General features: G+C 35.4%; 1 protein-coding gene across 6 annotated transcripts in view; it reads left to right on the forward strand.

Moving 5' to 3' along the window:
* The window catches only part of LOC129004303 (huntingtin-interacting protein 1), a 166,743-nt gene that overhangs the window by 14,828 nt on the left and 130,642 nt on the right, over positions 1–21,273 (forward strand). For all 6 annotated transcript variants that reach the window (XM_054432837.1, XM_054432845.1, XM_054432854.1 and 3 more), the window contains exons 2-4: positions 3,937–4,000; positions 9,512–9,630; positions 11,755–11,835. In XM_054432837.1, the coding sequence (XP_054288812.1) occupies positions 3,937–4,000; positions 9,512–9,630; positions 11,755–11,835 (264 nt within the window). The remainder of the gene's footprint in view (positions 1–3,936; positions 4,001–9,511; positions 9,631–11,754; positions 11,836–21,273) is intronic.

The raw sequence follows: 21,273 nt of genomic DNA on the forward strand, positions 1-21,273 counted from the left end.
ATTATATCATTTAATTTTCATATTTCCCTTGGGCTACGCCCCATGGGCTTGTTTTTATTAAATCGCTTTCTTGCAAGTTTTGATACTTCCCGATGAGCTAGAGACTTGAAATTTGAAACATAGCTCATAAATGGATGACGGTGCAATATTATATAATTTAATTTTCATATTTCCCTTGGACTACGCCCCATGGGCTTGTTTTTATTAGCTCGCTTTCCTACAAATTTTGATTTCAATTTTAACCCTCCGAGTGTTCATAGTTTAGGCCTTAATGTCCGCCTATTTTTTGCGCATTTGCAAGGTTTTATTAAAACGGACCTGAGAAGCTTAAAAACAATGTTAATTCTACTGTTCTATATACCATTTTGTTTGGACAATCATGGGCTTCAATATTATACATAAAACATAAGGAACATTTGTTTCAAAAAATTTTTTTAGGTAAAAAAAAAATATTTTAGAAAAATTGAAAAAAAAAGTTTGCGCTCAATGAAATTGTATAAATTATAGGCCTATACATATTTGAAAATAGCCACTTTGTTCTAAATTTAATGAGGATTACAAATATATAATCATATAGTGAGGTAAGTTATCAAATAAATACGTTATGGGCAAAAAACCGATTTCGGTACATAGCGTTTAGCTAAGAATGCATAGCCTAACCATAGCTAGGAATCTGGCTGATAATTTACATCAATGTCACTACCTACTTCTTCAGGGTCATCAACCTGCCCTTCAAAATCACTTAAATCTTCTTATAATGCACCACGTATATCACTACCTTTGATTTTAACACTAAAACAATGATAAACGTAATAAAACACATCAGTCATCGGTGCGAGGTTAACCAAGCTGTTTACAAATACGCACGTCAGCTGTCTGCTACAATATTTTCGGAACTAAAATGAAGAAACAGACATCAGGAGAAAGCTCTGAATCTGCTGAAAAGAACGATACCTAACTCGATCCAGTTCAATCCGATTCAGTCAGTCATAGAGCCTTCGCCGTAAACAATGTTTGTGTGTCGAAAAATCGACAAGTGACACTACACAGAGTGTGTCGTGAGTAGATTTTTCGACAAGTGACACTCGGAGGGTTTAACGAAGTTCCCGTTGAGCTAGAGACTTGAAACTTGAAACATAGCTCACAAATGGATGACAATGCAATATTATATAATTTAATTTTCATATTTCCCTTGGGCTACACCCCTTTGGCTTCCAAATTGTCCATGTGTACACTTTAAAATAATGTAAATATATAAATTAATTTAAGTCAGCTGTAAATACTTAAATTTGACAGGTAGAAGAGCAGAGATTAAAAGGTACAGGTTCTGCTCCCGAGATATTCTAAAAATATAAAACAATCATTTCAAAGTAAAGGTAAAACATCTGATTACAGATAATAAGGTTTTGGGTTTTGGTTATGTATTAAGAGGCTATATAAAATAGATTTAACATATTTACATATTAAAGACTAAAAAATAGATAATAATTTATAAATAAAAATACTTTTTAAAAATGCCACGTTTTTAAACGCACTAAAAAGTATAAAATAATTTATAAAATGTTGAGAGAATAAATACTGTAAGATTTAAAACAAAAAACGTGGGGCGCATGCAATAGATCATAATAGTTCAATAGGTGAAGTTAATTGTAAATGAGCGAGCGCCCCACGTTTTTTGTTTTAAATCTTTCAAGTATTTATTTTCTCAACATTTTATAAATTATTTTATACTTTTTAGTGCGTTTAAAAACGTGGCATTTTTATAAAGTATTTTTATTTATAAATTATTTCCATAAAGACTCCTAAACAAATGGCCCATTAAAACTAATATTTTTCATATTTTGGATGTTATTTGTTCGTAGGAACATTGTCTTGGGTTGGCTATGTGTGTGGCTCAATTGAGTTGGGCTATGGTGTACTTGTTTTTGAGGTATTTTTTTGCCAGAAATGTAGAAAAAATGTATTTCAACCTTAAGAAAAACATATCGGTGATTTAAGTGTTTTGGTCAGTGTAGGCCTAAGAACAGCTACAGTGACAAAACCGGTTAGTATTAAATTTTGAAATGAACTACGATATTGCAGGTGTTAGGTTGTAGACTTTATTATACTGTTATTGTACTTCCTATAGTTAGTTACCTTTAGCAGTTAAATCATTTATCACATCTGGAAATAAAATGACAGATGAAGAATTTTATTTATGGATGGAAGGTTATGAGTCTATTCCAAAGCCTCATGTTTTGGTATGTTGTTCATTTTGTCGTTTGAATAAATAAATTATGATACAAAAATAATAAATTGTAGAAGATGCATATGCAAACAAATGATAAAAATTAAAATAAATAAAATAAAAATTAAAATGCAGCAATATGTCAATGCCCTCAGGTTTACAAGAGCTCTGAGCTTTATGTATCCTTTATATTATTTAAAATATCCAGAAATTAGCCTACACTCCCTTAAACATGAATTTGTTTATAATAGTTTAAAGATACAACTTCTAGAAAGTTCAGGTACTAATATATTTAACTTAAAAGAAGAAAAGACCCAATAGAAAATCTTATATATACAGTAGTTAAAAGAATACCCCTGCCGCAGCAAACCTAAGCGACAATAATATTTGCCTCAAAAGATTTTCACTAGAATACATGTCAAATTTATTTGGTTGGTGCTGTTCTGTTAAGTCACTCTCTTCCTCTTTTTCATTTTTTGCAGTGCTGCTAAAATCGCAGCATACACCATCACCTCCTCCATTTGAAACGACATGTCACACTACAGAACTGTTCACAGCAGCCGCAAAATGCAAACTGACTGTACTGCACGCACACTTGCTGCTAGGCGGAGAAGATTCAGTCCCGCCTGGCAGGCGAATCGTTGCACGTATGGGGACCTCGTTTTAACTGATCAGTTTGGCCTTCTGGCTCTCGCCGGCTGACCGATCATTACGTGTATGGGGGGGCCTTAGATTTAACAAGTACTTAGGTTTGCTGCTGTAGGAAAGGTAATAAAGCTGTTTTTATTAAAATGTCAACAGCTTAGTATGAAACAAATAAAAAATTGAAATTTTAAATTTACAGTATTTTTTAATTTTTTTCCGTAACTAATATATTTGCAACGCTTTATATAAATCTACTATATAATTTTTTTAAGCTTTAAAAATGGTTCAGAAAGAAATTAAAAAAAAAATATGTTTTAAGGCTCAAATTTGAAAAACCCAATTTCTACCCTCATAACCCCCTAAAACCCCATTCCCAAGTCTGATTAAGCTGCGGTTGCAAACTTTACTTGTTCAAAAAATGAACGTTGGTTTACATGTTTGTATCAATTGTCATCAAAGTTGGATCTTTATATTTATTAGACAATATTTATATTTATTAGACAACATAGCACAGATTCTGATAAATTATACAAAGTTAATTAACAACTTTACTTTGTTAAGTTAGTTGAACTATGTGTAGTTTAATTTTGTTACATATTGGATGACATTTAAGAGATTCCAGGCTTGTGGTTTTTTTAATGAACAATTAGCAATGAAGGTTTATTTAATTAGGAAGAAACGTTTTTAAATAAGCTACTTCTATAAATCTATTTTTTTAAATGAAACATTTGACACAATAATTTATTAAGCATAAAACTTAAAAAGCATATAGAGCCCTTTTAATTTATAGAGCCGAAAATGTAATTAGGCCTTATGTGTTTATAAGATAAAAAAAGATAAGATGTGAGATGTGTTAAGATGTGGATAAGAGAAAAACTTGATAACAGTTGGTTGGTATAATTTAATCGATGAATTATCCATGTGGTCAAGGTAGCCATAGTGTGACAGATCAACAGATGGGATACTTATTTTGTTTGTTGATTTCCTAATCAACAATAATAATGGATCTTGGTTATAAAACCAAAATGTTTTAGCAACAATTTTGTAAATTTTTTTGCTTTCAGTCTGCCAGCATTGGAAAAGCCATCAACCAACATGAGTCTCCTGTCAAAGAGAAACACATCCGCAGTATCCTTTTATTACTATTCAGTTCACAACTTGCCATGAATGTGTTTTACATTGTTTATAACTCATTCAGATTATTATTGATTGTATTGACAACTATGAATATTAAGTTGCTGATCACATTATATAGGTACCGTAACCAAGGAAGAACATTTAATTTGCTAATTTGGGTTCGTATCGCTCTTTGGTTAAAACTGTGGATGATTCGGGAGAGTACCTGTCTATAACTTATGCAGTCATATTGCTTTGTTTGTAGCTCCATAGACAAACATGTTGCTAGTGAATATCTTTCTGTAGTTTACAAACTTTGCTCACATGACATATGGTTTAAAAAGTATTCATCAAATTTTTGTATTCATTTCTCATGATTTGGACTTTTTTGGTCCAATCATGAGGTGTCTGAAAAGTAAAGGATTCTTTTTTTCCAATATTTTGACAGTTTATTTTTGTTTTACGATAGACCTTATCCCATTTTCCCGTAATCAAATTCTAAAACATTTTATACAGGGTGAGTTTTAAATGAGTTCCCCCCCTACTTTTTTCTACATTTCTTAAGATATCAACTCCGGACCACATCAGATCATTGTAGAGTAGTAAGTACTTCATTTTGACTGGGTATACATTTTTGGCCGCCATCTTGGATCCGCCATATTGGATACAAAGTTTTTTTTTTCAAATGTAAAGGTAGTATTGTGACCCATTATTTCAAATTAGAATTTTACGCTGATTACAATGCCGCAATTAGTTTTTAAAAATCTTGATCCGTTCTAAAGTTATGAGGACTTTTTATAACTTTATTTTTAGCCCATTTTAACATTGTGCATTTACAAACTAAGACCTTAATCTCAAAATAGTGCTAGATAAAGATAAGTATACGCCACCATTCATTGTCGACCTATTTTCACTTGGTTATGACGAATGTATTTTTTTTGGCCACCATCTTGGATCCACCATTTTCAAATGTGATCAATTAATTTAAATATGAAGGTGGTGTTGTGACCCATCATTTTGAACTACTTTTTTATACTGAACTCAATGCCGCGAACCGTTTTTGGTTATCAAGCTTTCTTGATGAAATATTAAAATTCTCTTATTTAAAAATTCAATATTTCAAAAACCAAAGATGCAAATGAAAAACGGATTGCGGCATTGAGTTCAGCATAAAAAAGTAACTCAAAATGATGGGTCACAACACCACCTTCATATTTAAATTAATTTGTCACATTTCAAAATGGCGGATCCAAGATGGCGGCCGAAAAAATTACATCCGTCACAACCAAGTGAAAATAGGTCGACAATGAATGGTGGTGTATACTTATCTTTATCTAATATTTTTTTGAGATTATGGCCTTAGTTTGTAAATGCACAATGTTAAAAAGGGCTAAAAATAAAGTTATAAAAAGTCCTCATAACTTTAGAACGGATCAAGATTTTTAAAAACTAATTGCGGCATTGTAATCAGCGTAAAATTCTAATTTGAAATAATGGGTCACAATACTACCTTTACATTTGAAAAAAAAACTTTGTATCCAATATGGCGGATCCAAGATGGCGGCCAAAAACGTATACCCAGTCAAAATGAAGTACTTACTACTCTACAATGATCTGATGTGGTCCGGAGTTGATATCTTAAGAAATGTAGAAAAAAGTAGGGGGGGAACTCATTTAAAACTCAGCCTGTATAGTGTTTTTTAGCGAATTTCCCTATATAGGGAAGTAGCTATTATCGTAGGTCTATGGTAAAACATGAGCCCGGGACTGATTTACTTTTCATTTTGATGTCCCTGGAGGCCAAAAACACTATTCGTTCAAATTTTTATTTATGTATATTTGCTATTCTTGGTTTGTTGGCTACTCATCACTAAAATAAATTAATCACAATTTACAAAAAAAATGTGGAGGTATATTTTGAGTTTACATCAAAACCCATCTTCAGCCTCTGGTAACAACATATCAAGTAAATAAACTATGATTTATAATATAAATTAACAGTACCTGGGGAATCATTAGTTCACTCTGAAAGCAGTCTTAGTATCGGAGATACATAAATCTGTTCCCAAACTCCACACGGCTCGCCTTTACAACGTCCTACACCATTTCCTACGTCATGGACCTGTTTCCCTCCATTCCCATAGCACTTTAGGATTGTAGATACCTTAATCTAATCGTTATTAACAGTTCCCACACTCCGGACAGCTCGCCTTGACTACTTCCTTCACCACTTCCTACATCGCGGACCTGTTTCCCTCCCTTCCCATAGCATTTTAGGATAGCCCATACCCTATCTAATCGTCATAAACAGTTCCCACACTCCGGACAGCTCGCCTTGACTACTTCCTTCACCACTTCCTACGTCACGGACCTGTTTCCCTCCCTTCCCATAGCATTTTAGGATTGCCCATACCCTTATCTTATCGTCATAAACAGTTCCCACACTCCGGACAGCTCGGTTTGACTACTTCCTTCACCACTTCCTACGTCACGGGCCTGTTTCCCTCCCTTTCCCATAGCATTTTAGGATTGCAGCTACCCTAATCTTATCGTCATAAACAGTCCCCACACTCCGGACTGCTCGCATTTACTACTTCCTTCATCACTTCCTACGTCACGGACCTGTTTCCCTCTATTCCCATAGCATTTTATGATTGCCTTTACTACTTCCTTCACTACTTCCTACGTCACGAACCTGTTTCCTTGCCTTGCCATAGCATTTTAGGATTGCAGATACCTTAATGTATTCGTCATAAACAGATCCTAGACTTCGCACTGCTACTCTTGACTACAATGTATCGAGTAATCTTAAGTATAATCTTTGCTCAATATTAACAAGTGATGTTTTTCCTTTTGTACTGTATTTGTAATTTGCTAGTATACTGTGGGTAGTTGGCTTATTATGAACACACGCTACAACTTCAAGTCTTTTGTTTACTTTTTCCTTGTTATTTAATTCAGCCAACATGGTTAGCAACCCATAAGATTAATGTTAAAAAAATGTGATTTTCAGTTTCATTTTTCTACGTAGTTAGATTTTTGTTGGCAGTTCTAACTGCATGAAACTCGTTTTTAGGCCAGAAATGAACTATTTACAACATTTGAAGAAAATCGTCGGAGCCGTTTTCGAGATCTTTGTGCAAGCAAGCAAGCAAGCAAGCATACAAGCAAACATTGCTCGTATTAGAGTATAGGATATGTTTGAATTATTTTAAAATGAAGTTAGCAGGAAAAAACATTTTTCTCTATGTATATATTATGTAGATGTCACAGTTAATTTATTATTGTTTTTCCAATTTTAATTTTGTTCTCAACCTCTTGTCAAATCAAAGGTATAAACATGGGGCTGATTGTAGCACTAGGGATATGCATCTTTTATCAACCGCCATGCAAGCAGCTTCTTTAAGATTTCTTAGTTTCCAGTCTGCTTCCTGGTAGATCATAGTCAATTCAGTCCAATGTATTCTATGTTCTTCAGCAAGTATCTGTAAGTTGGTAAGTTTGGAATAATTCTAATGCTCTTCTGGTGTTCTTTTAGTCTCTTATCCACAGGTCTTGATGTTTGTCGGTAATAACTTCTTCCACATTCACAGGGTATTTGATAAACTATATTTTTTGTGTCTTGATCTTTGTTCTTGGACTTCACTCTGGTCAGAAAACTTCTCAATGTAGGTCCAGAAGAGAATACTGTTCTTATGTTAAACTTTTTGTTCATTCTTCTTATTTGTTCAGACTTACCGTTGACATACGGTATAGATATGGTACAATTAGGTCTTTCTTAATTTCTACTTAAGTTATTTCTATTTAACAGATTTTGTTATGTTTTATTTAAGGCCCTAATTATCAAATCTAACGGATAATTATTTCTTTCTAATTCTTCTTTGATTATTTCTCTATCTCTTTATTTCTTGCTTCTTCGTCTGATGATACTTTAAATGCTCTGTAAAATAAGCCTTGGGCTATCCCCATCTTTACGTTATTTGGGTTACTAGAATGAAAATTGAAATACTGTCCCATATTGGTAGTTTTCCTATAGACTGAAGTCCTAAAGCCATTTTCTTTCTTTTCAACTAACACATCAAGAAATGGTAGTTGATCGTTTATTTCTATTTCTGCTGTAAATTTAATAGTTGGGCATAAATTGTTGATATGGTGTAAGAAATCGTCGAGATTGGTATCTGGCTTCATAAACAAAATATATCGTCCAGATATCTAAGCCATATTTTTGGTTCCCTTTCCCATGTCCTAAGGGCGACACTTTCAAAACTATCCATGTAAATATTACTCAGTATAGGACTTACCCATTGGTAAACCTGATTTTTGAAGATAAAACTGAGAGTTGAATTGGAAATAACTGTGATTTACGCACACCCCCAACATTTCCATAATTGAGGACACAGGAAGACCAGTTTGCTCTTGTAGACTATCGTCTTTCTTCAACTTTGTTCAAACTATTTTTAGCAGCTCATCTACTGGTATGTTTGTGAATAAGCTGGAAACTTCATAACTAACCATTATGTCTCTTGTACTTACATTTATTCCTTTAATCTTCTCTATGAAGTCTGTAGAGTTGTTTATGAATGAGTTTTCTAAGCCAAAAAGTGGTTTTAGTTTAGGTAGCAGAAACTTAGACAGCTCATAAGTTGGTGAGTTGATAGAACTTACTATTGGTCTTAGAGGAATTCCATGTTTGTGCAGTTTTGGCACACTATAAATATGGGGAGGTTTTGAAAATTGCGGAGACAGCCTTCTAATAGTGTTGCTCAAAAGGTATGAATTTTGGTCTTTTAATACAGCCTTAACTTTACTCATAATATTGTTGGTTGGATCTTTAGGAATAGGGGTGTATTATCCTCCTTCAAGGAGTTCCTTCATTTTGCTATTGTAGTCAGTTTTATCCATTAATACTGTTGCCCTACCTTTATCTGCTGGTAGAATCATGATTGAATCATCAAAGATTTTATAGCACCTACTTCGTCTATAGAGAGATTGCATTTGGTTTTACTTTCTTTTTTTTAGAGTGCCGACTAAATTACTTGTATAGTAGTCTCGTTGATCTTCAGGAAGAGAATCTACATTACTTTTTAGAGGGATTAACTACAAACTTTTTATTCAATTGCTCATTTGACGTCTGGGCTCGATTACTTATACAGTATTATTTTCTTCTTTTAGCCTAGCAAGTTAATCTTTTGTCCCTATTTAGTAGAATTATATACTTGGTTGTATAAATAAAGAGCAGCTGCTGTTATTTTGTTGTAGTCTGAATTATCAACTAAACATTTTATATTTACTTCCAAAAGTTGAATCAATTTTAAATATATAACTTGGTCTGAGTTTTCTCTGATAGTTGCTAGAAGTAAATCTCGAAGAATTTTTTGTTTGTTTTGAGGGATACTAATTATTACTGTTAGTTGTATCATAATTTTACTGTGTTATATATTTCAAAAGCTGAAAAATTAATTTTGTGCTTTTGTAGTGCCTTTATTTAACCGTCAGGAAATATCTTCTTTAACAAACACTCATGTGCCATTTTGGGTACTTTTCATGAAAAATGCGCAGAAACATTTTGGACCTGCGTTTTACGATTGCCGTTACAAGAAAATCCCATAGTTGCTTGGAAATTCTGCCATGTTTTACACAAGGTAGGTCTAATGCTTATTGCAACCTATTTACAATATCAATTTACTAAATTATAATAATACAAAAAAATGATTCATTTTGATTTTTATGATTTTGTTTCTAAATTTGATATTATTAAAGCCTTTCATGAAAGGTTGTTATGTAGAGAAGTAAGGTATTAACGTTGTGCTAGGGCGAATCATGCCTAATTATTCCGCCTAGATCGCAGCATTAGTACTTGCAGCGCTCTCCCCTTCGCCGCCTGTTCCCCTTCCTATCCCCACCAAGCCAAACCACGCAGCTGCTGCTATTGTCTGTGTTATCTGAATTCTGAAATGTCTTGAGTCGCTAGTCGCTTGTCTACCCGAGCTGGGCCGTTGGGGGTGCGATTCATTTTCATCTTGTTTGTAACATAAAATAGTGATTAAAAGAATGGCCAATTACCAACTTAATAATAATTAGCATAGCCTCGCCTTGTTAATAGCAATTAGCACTAAAATAAATAATTTTTATTATAATAATGGCTTAATTTACCTCTGTCAATATGGTCCTTGCGTAGTTTGTCACTACTGCAGTTTCGTGCTCGTGGAGCACATCTTCAGGTGAAGGATCACAAAAGTTAAAACATTTTCTTCATGTGAAGGTCGTCAATTTTTGAAAAAACACCGAAAACATATAACACACGAACAGTACGAAAAAATATTTACAAACTTGGCCAATACATTAAAGCGTTACGAGTCGGCGCCGGACCTCGTGTGTAACGCTTTAATGTATTGGCCAAGTTTGTAAATGTTTTTTCGTACCGTTCGTGTGTTATATGTTTTTGGTGTTTTTTTTAAAATTGACGACCTTCACATGAAGAAAATGTTTTAACTTTCGTGATCTTCACCTGAAGATGTGCTCCACGAGCACAAAACTTCAGTAGTGACAAACAACGCAAGGACCATATTGACAGAGGTAAATTAAACCATTATTATTGTTACCGTATGGTCCAGAGGCTACCCATCATGAAATTTTATTAATAAATCTATATAAATAAAATTACAGTTGTGACTGAAATTGCTTGGAATCATAACGTTTTTGGTTATTTTTACGTTTTACACCCTAAGAAAACCGAAACAAGTCTGTTCTCAATCTCTCTCTGTCTGTCATTGTTTCTGTGACGCCAAAATTCTAACTATGCGGCCTACTCCGAGAAAACTAGAGTACCATTCATAATGATAACAATTAAATTGTATTCACAATCACGGGGTCGGCAAGAGTGTGTTTAGCCATTAAAATATAGCCTCAATACTTGGGAAATAAAATAACTGACGTTCAAAAACCCAATTTTGTGCAATTCTTGTTGAAGTTTTTTCCCAATGTTTAGTACGTCATTTAATTTATTACTAATCATCTGTTTAGAGAATATGTCATCAATAAAATAACGAACAGCGATTTGAAACAATGATCCTTTTTTCTAGCTGTCACTTATATTAAATGTTGTTGTAAGATGTCGTTGTGATTGTAACAGATGTTCACGGATGCTGCTAAAATCGCTTTCCCAATATGTCGATTTCGGTTTCGATTCACCAGTATTGCACTGCCATCGCTGGACAGTACCGCCATTAGGCCCGTGTTCCACCTCCTATCAGTACACAGGCCCGCCCAATTGTCCATAACCAAATTTCGACGTTGGTTCTTAGTTTACAGAAATCGTTTGAAAGAGATTGGAGAGTTTATATTTTTTCTAAATATTGCCATTACAAATAGCTCAAATAAAAATGTTTTTCAAAACACAAATCAATTTATTTTTTACAATATGAAATTTTTATTACCGTATGCTTATGACTTTTAGCATGTCTTCTAGCGTAAGAAACGTTTAACAGATTTACAAAATACGTAGGCTAACAACGATCTATTAATTCCGGTCCAAAGTTTTGCTTTTTTTAACATCTAAAACCTCTTAAAAACTGGGCAAATATTTTTTTGTAATTTTTTTATTGCCTATTACCACACTTGAAGCAATACCTGATTAATTTCGGTACAAAAATAAAATATTCAAAAGCCCAAGCACAACCATAAAGGGATTAAATTAATAGTTTGTATGTAATACTGGCCTGAATTATTTGTAGCAAAATATTTTATGTACTTTAAAATTTTTTTAGGTTTTGAGAGAAGGCCACCCCCAAGTGATACCAAACTCTTTAAGACACCGTAGTAAACTAGAAGACTTGGGGAAATTATGGGTAAGTTTTTTGACGCATTTAGTATATAGCCAGTCTATCATCAAATAATGTAAAGCAGATTACTGTCTTTCTAGGTTTTAGCAATTTTCCCATATAGGGAATAAGGTATTACCATAGGTCTCATGGTAAGACCTGGACCCCGGGCTGAATTTAATTTTTCGTTTTGAAGTCCCCATGGGTAAAAAAACCTCTATTCAAATTCATATATAGACCTATATATGTCAGTAAAAACTCAAGCAATATAATGATTTTGATGATATTTTGTCCAAATGAGTAAACCTACGTTTGTTCTAACAAGTTTTTAAACTAGCATTATCAGACTATGGGAACAGTGGCTTATGGGGGGGTGGTTATGGTTTGGTTGTTTCCATTTTTGACCTTAATAAAATTATAAATGCCTCAAATTCTAACAAAAAATGTACTTTTTTTATGATATAACCCAGTTACAAGAACAGTTTTAATCAATTAATTACCTTTTTGGTTTTTCTTGCCTTGAAGTTCTTGTTGGTTTTTGATACCTGATGCGCATTTCGCCACAGGTTGTGGCATCTTCAGAGTTCACTATCCTACACTTACATTCTAATATATACACAGTTTATATACACAAGAGTCACTGTACCGGTTCACATGGTAGCGTTTACACTCGCGGCGCGGCGGGCGTGTGTTGCGAGCGCGGGGTGTTTACTTGTGCCGGGATCGTTGTTAGACTGACAGAAAGAGTGCCTGGTGGATGGACGGGTTGGGGTGTGGAATTCCCAGAATTGTTGTATCTGCGACGTTGTCTAGTTTCTGCGGGGTTGCCAAATCGGTTGGTTTCTATTTCGTACATGGTCTTAAAGATGATGGAGTTATTGAAGTCCTCTTTTATGTTAAGTAGGCTGTCAGGTCCAGATTCGGTAACTTGTTTATAGATTTGGTAGCTTTCCTGTATTTTGGCTGTGGTTTTTGACTGGGTTCTGTTCAGGATAGTAAGGGAATCGGGGAATGTTATTGAATGAGTATGGTTTTGTTTGAGGTGTTTTGCTACTATTGAGGTTGGATTTTTGTAGTGACTAGTGTTGTGTTCTTTGAAGCGTTGGGAAAATGATCTATTCGTGTAGCCAATATATTGTTTGTTACATGGTGGATTGCAGGTTATTTTGTATACTCCTCTGTCTTTTTCTATTGGTCGGGCTTCTTTGTCGTATAGTGGTATAGGACAGTTTTTGACTTGGTACGCAGGTGTGTAGCCAGATTTCTTGAAAACTTTGCCAATTTTCTCTGATATTCTGCCAGTGTATTTGATTGATATATATTTTGGGTTTGGTTCGGGATTTTGGGCAGTAGTCTTGTTTTCAGGACCGTGTTTTATTTTCCTTTTCATTTTGTTTATAATGGGGTCAATTATGGTGGGGTTGTATCCATTGTTTTTTGCTATTGTCTTTATTATATTAATTTCTTTTGCATATTCCAGGTCGTTAAGGTTGTAATTTAATAGCCTATAGACTAATGAACGGAAGGCAGCCATTTTTTGATTGTATGGATGGTTGGAGTCGGAAGGTATTATGAGGTCCGTTTGGGTGGGTTTCCTATATATTCCAATAGCTACTTTTCCTGTGCTGTTTTTTGTGATGGTTAAATCGAGGAAATTTATACGGTGGTTTTCTTCTGTTTCCATTTTGAATGTGATGTTGTTGTGGATTTTGTTAATGTGGTTTAGAAAGAGATTTATATAATTAATATAATAAAGACAATAGCAAAAAACAATGGATACAACCCCACCATAATTGACCCCATTATAAACAAAATGAAAAGGAAAATAAAACACGGTCCTGAAAACGAGACTACTGCCCAAAATCCCGAACCAAACCCAAAATATATATCAATCAAATACACTGGCAGAATATCAGAGAAAATTGGCAAAGTTTTCAAGAAATCTGGCTACCCACCTGCGTACCAAGTCAAAAACTGTCCTATACCACTATACGACAAAGAAGCCCGACCAATAGAAAAAGACAGAGGAGTATACAAAATAACCTGCAATCCACCATGTAACAAACAATATATTGGCTACACGAATAGATCATTTTCCCAACGCTTCAAAGAACACAACACTAGTCACTACAAAAATCCAACCTCAATAGTAGTAAAACACCTCAAACAAAACCATACTCATTCAATAACATTCCCCGATTCCCTTGCTATCCTGAACAGAACCCAGTCAAAAACCACAGCCAAAATACAGGAAAGCTACCAAATCTATAAACAAGTTACCGAATCTGGACCTGACAGCCTACTTAACATAAAAGAGGACTTCAATAACTCCATCATCTTTAAGACCATGTACGAAATAGAAACCAACCGATTTGACAACCCCGCAGAAACTAGACAACGTCGCAGATACAACAATTCTGGGAATTCCACACCCCAACCCGTCCATCCACCAGGCACTCTTTCTGTCAGTCTAACAACGATCCCGGCACAAGTAAACACCCCGCGCTCGCAACACACGCCCGCCGCGCCGCGAGTGTAAACGCTACCATGTGAACCGGTACAGTGACTCTTGTGTATATAAACTGTGTATATATTAGAATGTAAGTGTAGGATAGTGAACTCTGAAGATGCCACAACCTGTGGCGAAATGCGCATCAGGTATCAAAAACCAACAAGAACTTCAAGGCAAGAAAAACCAAAAAGGTAATTAATTGAAAAAAATGTACAGTTAAGAAGTTATCACATTCTAAGCAAAATCTTTGACAATAAGTTAGTGTCAGCAGTGGAATTCGATCTGGTTACCTATTGGACATCAGCCGAGTACTCTGTCCACTTCACCACGAACACCAATGGCAGCACCAGGTATCGTTGCGGTAATATGGTGTTCATTATATTCATTCAACCATTAATCAATTGAATCGAACCTACTTGGTCCGAAATAATATCGTTACTTAGTATTTTGATATTGAACCGATAGTACACGGCGTTTTTGTAAGAAAATTTGCTCACCTACAGTATGTAGTTTAGTATGAAATAATGCATTTTTTTAATTTGATCAAAATATGTTTATAAACAAGCAAACTACAAAACTGTTATTTATTCTCCATAAGAATAACATAGGGATTTAAAATTTAAAACTTTTTGAATTTTCTCCATAACCATTAGGCGCATAATAATGCTTCAATATACTAAATATAGTGATGGGCCAATGTCTGAATTGGTCGATTCTGATTTTACAACTTTGGTTTCGATTCTCGATTCCACATTTGATACCGATACCTGTTAAAAATTAATTTAATAATAACACATATAACTTATGTGTGCTTATCGCTATCCCTATAAATAAAGAAGCATGTTATTTTTTTATTTAAATCTTTATACAATAAGATAACTGCATTGCTATTGATTAAGGTTACATAGATTTGGTTATCGTATAAGGAAAATAAGATAGGCTACTTCAAGAAGACATGCATTTTAATATATTTTATTAAATTAAATTGAGACAACAATCACCGGTTTAGGTAGGCCTAATATGATCACTGAGTTTTTTGTTTGCATAAGGCCCCCCATACACGTAACGATCAGCCGGCCGGCCCGGCCTGAACAGTCCACGCCAGCCGGCCGATCGTTACGTGTATGGGGTCGTCGTCCGGCCGCCGGACGACCAAATTGGCCGGACGACGACTGATGGGATTCCCATTAGTCGTCGTCCGGCCAACCCCCGCCTTCAGGCCGATCGTTACATGTATGGGGCCGCCGGCAGGCCGCCGGAAGGCCGACAGTACAGTAGTAGCATTATTTTTTATTTACGTTCATTTTTAAGGTCAAATACGGTCATTGCCATAACCTATGTGGTAAAAAACATGTGTCTTCAATTCTTTATTGTTTTGTTGTGTTTGTAAACAAATCCATTATAATTCAATGTAGTATTGTTCAAGTTATTAAAAACCTTTCTAAAGGTAATAAAAGTTCTTTTTCATTCGTTCTTACTCTCATTACAATTTTAATAACTTGATATTGTGAAATGAATACGATCCTAAAGCCAGACAAGTTTAGTGTAGATCCAAACTCATCATCTGCAAGTAAGGAATGGACACATTGGCACAAAACGTTTCAGAATTTTGTTACCAGCATCACACCACAACCATCCGACTCCGATAAACTCAAAATACTTATAAACTTTATTACTCCGGAAATCGACGAGTACATAAGTGAAAGCGGTACGTATAACGATGCTATATCTGTGCTAAGAAGTATCTATGTAAAACCTGTAAATGAAATATATTCCAGACATAAACTATCTGCACGTCAGCAGCAACCTGAGGAGACTATTGACCAATATCTCCAGGCTTTAAAATTACTAAGTAAAGACTGTCAGTTTAAAGCTGTCACAGCTGAAAAGAATAGGGATGATTATATCCGTGACACATTTATTGCAGGAATAAAATCTTCTGCAATTCGCCAGCGCTTACTAGAAAATGTTTCGTTGACCCTAGATCAGGCATATAGTCAAGCCAGATCCCTAGAACTTGCACATGAGCAATCATTAGCTTTTCAATCTTTCCAATCTATAGTAAATGCAACTTCGTCCCAAGAAACTCAAGCGAGCAATCAGAATGTTGATGCAACTTCAAGCAGTTTAGAAAAGTGTTCTCTAGCTGCTGTGACTGAAAAATGTTTCTTTTGCGGTAATCTAAGACATCCTAGGGTCAAATGTCCAGCTAAAAATACAATTTGTCATAACTGTGGTAAACAGGGGCATTTTGCTAAGGTCTGCAGGTCAGGTAAATTACAAACCAAGCAATTGGATAAATCTAAAGAAGTAATGAACTCTATTGACCTAGCAGCTTCGCCCGGTGGGTTAACAAAGAGTACAGTACAAGCCCTAGTTAATGGTAAATCTGTCTCTGCTTTGATAGATACGGGAAGCTCTCTAAGTTTTATAAACAAATCTACTGCTCTTAATTTAGGTATTCCTATAAAACCAGGTAGGGGTACTGTGGCTACTACATCAATCACATCCGACATAACAGGTCAATGCAAAGTAAATCTTGTCATTCTTGATCACTTTTACAAGCAAGTTAATCTTTCATTGTTACCAGATCTTTGTGCAGACATAATTGTTGGACATGATATTTTGAAAAACCATGCAAGTATTAAAGTAGTCTTTGGTGGCAACAAGTCACAACTAACCGTATGTAGCGTGGCAGCCTCAACTGTAGAACCGGTATCTTTGTTTTCTAATTTAAAACCGGAATGTAAGCCAATCGCAATCAAGTACTCCTATCCTTTGGAATAAGTATTTATGGAGGAACATCACAAGCTAATTTAGACAGAATTTTAATTCTCCAGAAAAGAGCAATATGCATTATGTTAAATGTGCATTATGTTATGTTAAAAAGAACTAGGCATAATGACTGTATATAGCTATTATATCTATCAATGTGTATTATATACTGTCAAAAATTCGAATAATGTCTCACTGGTAGGGGATTCTCATCAATATTGTACCAGAAACAGAAATAACTATGCAACACCTTCACATAGATTAAGATTTAAAAAAAAAAAAACCAATGTATATGGGTATAAAATGTTACAATGCTCTTCCAACAAAACTAAAGGACTACACAAGGACTACAAAATTTAAAAATAATCTAAAAATGTACTTTATAACCAATCCCCTGTATTCAAAGAACGAATTTTTCCTCTTACATAATGTATTAGAATAAGAACTTTTTCAATAGTGATTATATCTTTTGTATTTTTTTAGGATTAAGCATTATGATTTTGATCCAATGTAATGACGCCATTCGTGCACATGTTTGCAAAGTATGAATAAAGTTGATTTCATTTCATTTCATTTCAAGTATCATCGCCATACGACCGATGATTTAAAGTTTATTGAAAACGAAGTAAGTAAATTGCTTAAAGACGATGTTATAGAGCCTAGTATGTCTCCATGGAGGGCTCAAGCATTAGTAGTTACTACTGAAAATCATAGAAAAAGAATGGTCATTGACTACTCCAGAACTATAAATCGTTTTACATTACTGGACGCTTACCCACTACCTAGAATCGATGATATTGTTAACAAAGTTGCAAATTATGAGTTTTTCAGTACTATTGACTTGAAAAGTGCGTACCACCAAGTTAAGATAAGAAATGAAGAAAAGCACTACACAGCTTTTCAGGCCTGTGGTCAACTCTACCAGTTTAAGCGTATCCCGTTTGGGGTCACTAATGGGGTGGCAGCATTCCAACGTGTAATTGACCAAGTCATCCGAACAGAACAGTTACAAGACACTTACGCCTATCTTGATGATGTTACAATCTGTGGAAAAACACAAGAACAACACGATATAAACTTAAAAAAGTTTATCGAAGCTGCATCCAAATACAACCTAACTATTAATAATGAGAAGTCTTCATTTTCACTGCGATCGATCAACTTGTTGGGCTATCATATATCAAACAAAACTATCAAGCCTGACCCCAGTCGACTAGATCCTTTGAAAAAATTACCTCCGCCCGGAGACACCGCATCACTGAGGAGGACCCTTGGTATGTTTTCACATTATGCATCACTTATACCAGATTATGCTGCCAAAGTGATTCCACTTGCGCGTACTACATTCCCTCTGTCCAAAGCAGGGCTCCAGTCTTTTGAAACTATGAAAAGTGAAATCATCGGATCTGTAGTAAGCTGCATTGTCCCTGAAGCACTGTTCATCGTAGAAACTGATGCATCTGAGAGTACCATTGCTGCTACTTTGACTCAATCGAACCGTCCAGTCGCATTCTTCTCAAGGATACTTTCTCCAGCAGAACAAAGACATTCAAGTGTCGAAAAAGAAGCACAAGCTATTGTGGAAGCACTGCGGAAATGGCGTCACTATTTGGTTGGTAAACATTTCAAACTGATTACTGACCAGAGGTCGGTTTCTTTTATGTTCGATAACAACCGTCATGGCAAAGTGAAAAATGAAAAGATAATGAGGTGGAAACTGGAATTGTCGTGCTTTCATTATGATATTGTATATAGACCCGGTAAAGATAATATGGCTGCAGATGCCCTGACTAGAGTATGTTCTTCAATCCAAAATCAAGAAAAACTGTTGATTGATTTACATGCCAATCTATGTCACCCAGGTGTGACACGTTTGTACCACTGGGTTCGGAGTAAGAACGATATAGACCCGGTAAAGATAATATGGCTGCAGATGCCCTGACTAGAGTATGTTCTTCAATCCAAAATCAAGAAAAACTGTTGATTGATTTACATGCCAATCTATGTCACCCAGGTGTGACACGTTTGTACCACTGGGTTCGGAGTAAGAACTTGCCCTACTCGATTGATGAAATCAGACGAATAACAAACTCCTGCAATGTGTGTGCTGCTGTGAAGCCTAGATTCTTCAAACACAAAGGGATTTTGATTAAAGCCACTTCTGTATTTGAACGGCTGAATATCGATTTCAATGGCCCACTGCCTTCATCAAGTCGAAACCGTTACTTATTAGTAATAGTAGACGAGTTTTCACGGTTCCCTTTCGCTTTCCCGTGTTCAGACATGTCATCGTCAACAGTTAAGTCAAAACTAAAAACATTATTTTCTACTTTTGGGGTTCCTAGTTACATACATTCGGACAGAGGAACATCATTTCTGGAGCCAAGATCTAAAAAGCTACTTGAACTCACTTGGAATCTCAACTAGTAGAACCACTGCGTACAATCCAGCAGGTAATGGGCAAGTAGAAAGAAAGGTATAACGGCATTCTATGGAAAACAATTGAACTGGCATTGAAATCACTTAACTTAGAAATAAACCAATGGGAGACAGTTTTAGAGGATGCCCTTAGCTCAGTGAGATCATTACTTTGCACAGCCACAAATCAAACTCCTCACGAGCGTATGTTCTTACATCCACGTAGATCTGGGAACAATGGTGTTTCAGCTCCTTCATGGCTTCTCAATTCCGGCCCTGTCTACTTGAAGAGATTCAATCGTACGTCCAAGTATGAGCCACTTGTTGAAGAGGTCCAACTTCTTCACGGGAATGCCGAGTATGCTCATGTTAAGTTGCCTGATGGAAGAGAAACTACCGTGTCTACACGTCATCTTGCTCCGGTTGGTGAGTACCAAACCGACATAGAGCAAACCGATTTTGAGAGTGATGAAAATACTCTATTACCCACTTCTCAACCTGAACCTGAATACTTTCCTAGTCCATCATCAACACAAAATCAAGAAGATGAAATGAATACTACTGCCGAGAATTTACAACCTAGACAAGAAGCTTCTAGAGTAGAGAACCATAACACATATCCAGTAGAAGAAGTTTCAGAAGCAGAAGACCTCCTAATTATTTAAATGACTACGTTCATTAACATAAGGGAGGAAGAATGTGGTAAAAAACATGTGTCTTCAATTCTTTATTATTGTTTTGTTGTGTTTGTAAACAAATCCATTATAATTCAATGTAGTATTGTTCAAGTTATTAAAAACCTTTCTAAAGGTAATAAAAGTTCTTTTTCATTCGTTCTTACTCTCATTACAACCTAACTTTATTTTCTGTTCAGTCTTTGTACTAATATGGCTACGTGGACTAATCAGCATGTGCTAGCCTTTATAGAAGAATACAGAGAGCATGAATGTCGGTGGAGGGTCAAAACAAAGGCATACCACAACAGGGACTTAAAAGATCCAGCTTATAGCAAGTTAACCAAAACGTTTTTGCCGTACGAAAACTGACTGCACACTTGCCACTAGGCGGAGAAATTTCAGTCCGGCCGGCAGGCGAATCGTTGCGTGTATGGGGACCCTCCTTTCACAGGCCAAACTGTTCAGTTTGGCCTTCCGGCCCTCGCCGGCCGGCCGATCGTTACGTGTATGGGGGGCCTAAGAATTTGTACATCTAGGCCTACAATGAATGTTCCATATTTATTGAGTTATAAACTCAAAGTCAATATCAAATTCATCTTTAATATTGTCATTATCAATGTCACTTAAATTACTTAAAGAATCCCATAAAAGTCATGGAGTTCGACACATCACTAGAACGGAGATCATAATCCATTTTGAACAACTCACTACGCATGTATGATCTGATACTGGATTGGTGGTTTTATGCCCTACTGTAATGGTCGTGTAGTTAACTGAAGACAATTCTGCCTAAAAAATCCTTACACCGACACCTGATTAGTGGGGGATTTTCCGTAAAATCTTCATGGCTCAACTTAGCAAATCCAAATAATTCATTTGAAAAAAAAATCTCAAACATACTGGACTGGTGGGGTTTTCTGTACCATGTTAATGGCCAAACAGTAGCCTAAACTTAAAGCCACTCCAGAAAATTCTGTTTTTTTAAATTTCTGGATTGGCTGTGTAGCCTAAATTAGCCAAATAAGTGCATATTTAGAAAGTGAATTGTTGGCATTACTGTATCTGTAACTCGTGTGTGAACAT

This window comes from Macrosteles quadrilineatus, unplaced genomic scaffold, assembly GCF_028750875.1.
Source record: "Macrosteles quadrilineatus isolate MER2022 unplaced genomic scaffold, UCM_ALF_1.0 Scaffold_1__1_contigs__length_201487025, whole genome shotgun sequence".
Classification (NCBI taxonomy): Eukaryota; Metazoa; Arthropoda; class Insecta; order Hemiptera; family Cicadellidae; genus Macrosteles; species Macrosteles quadrilineatus.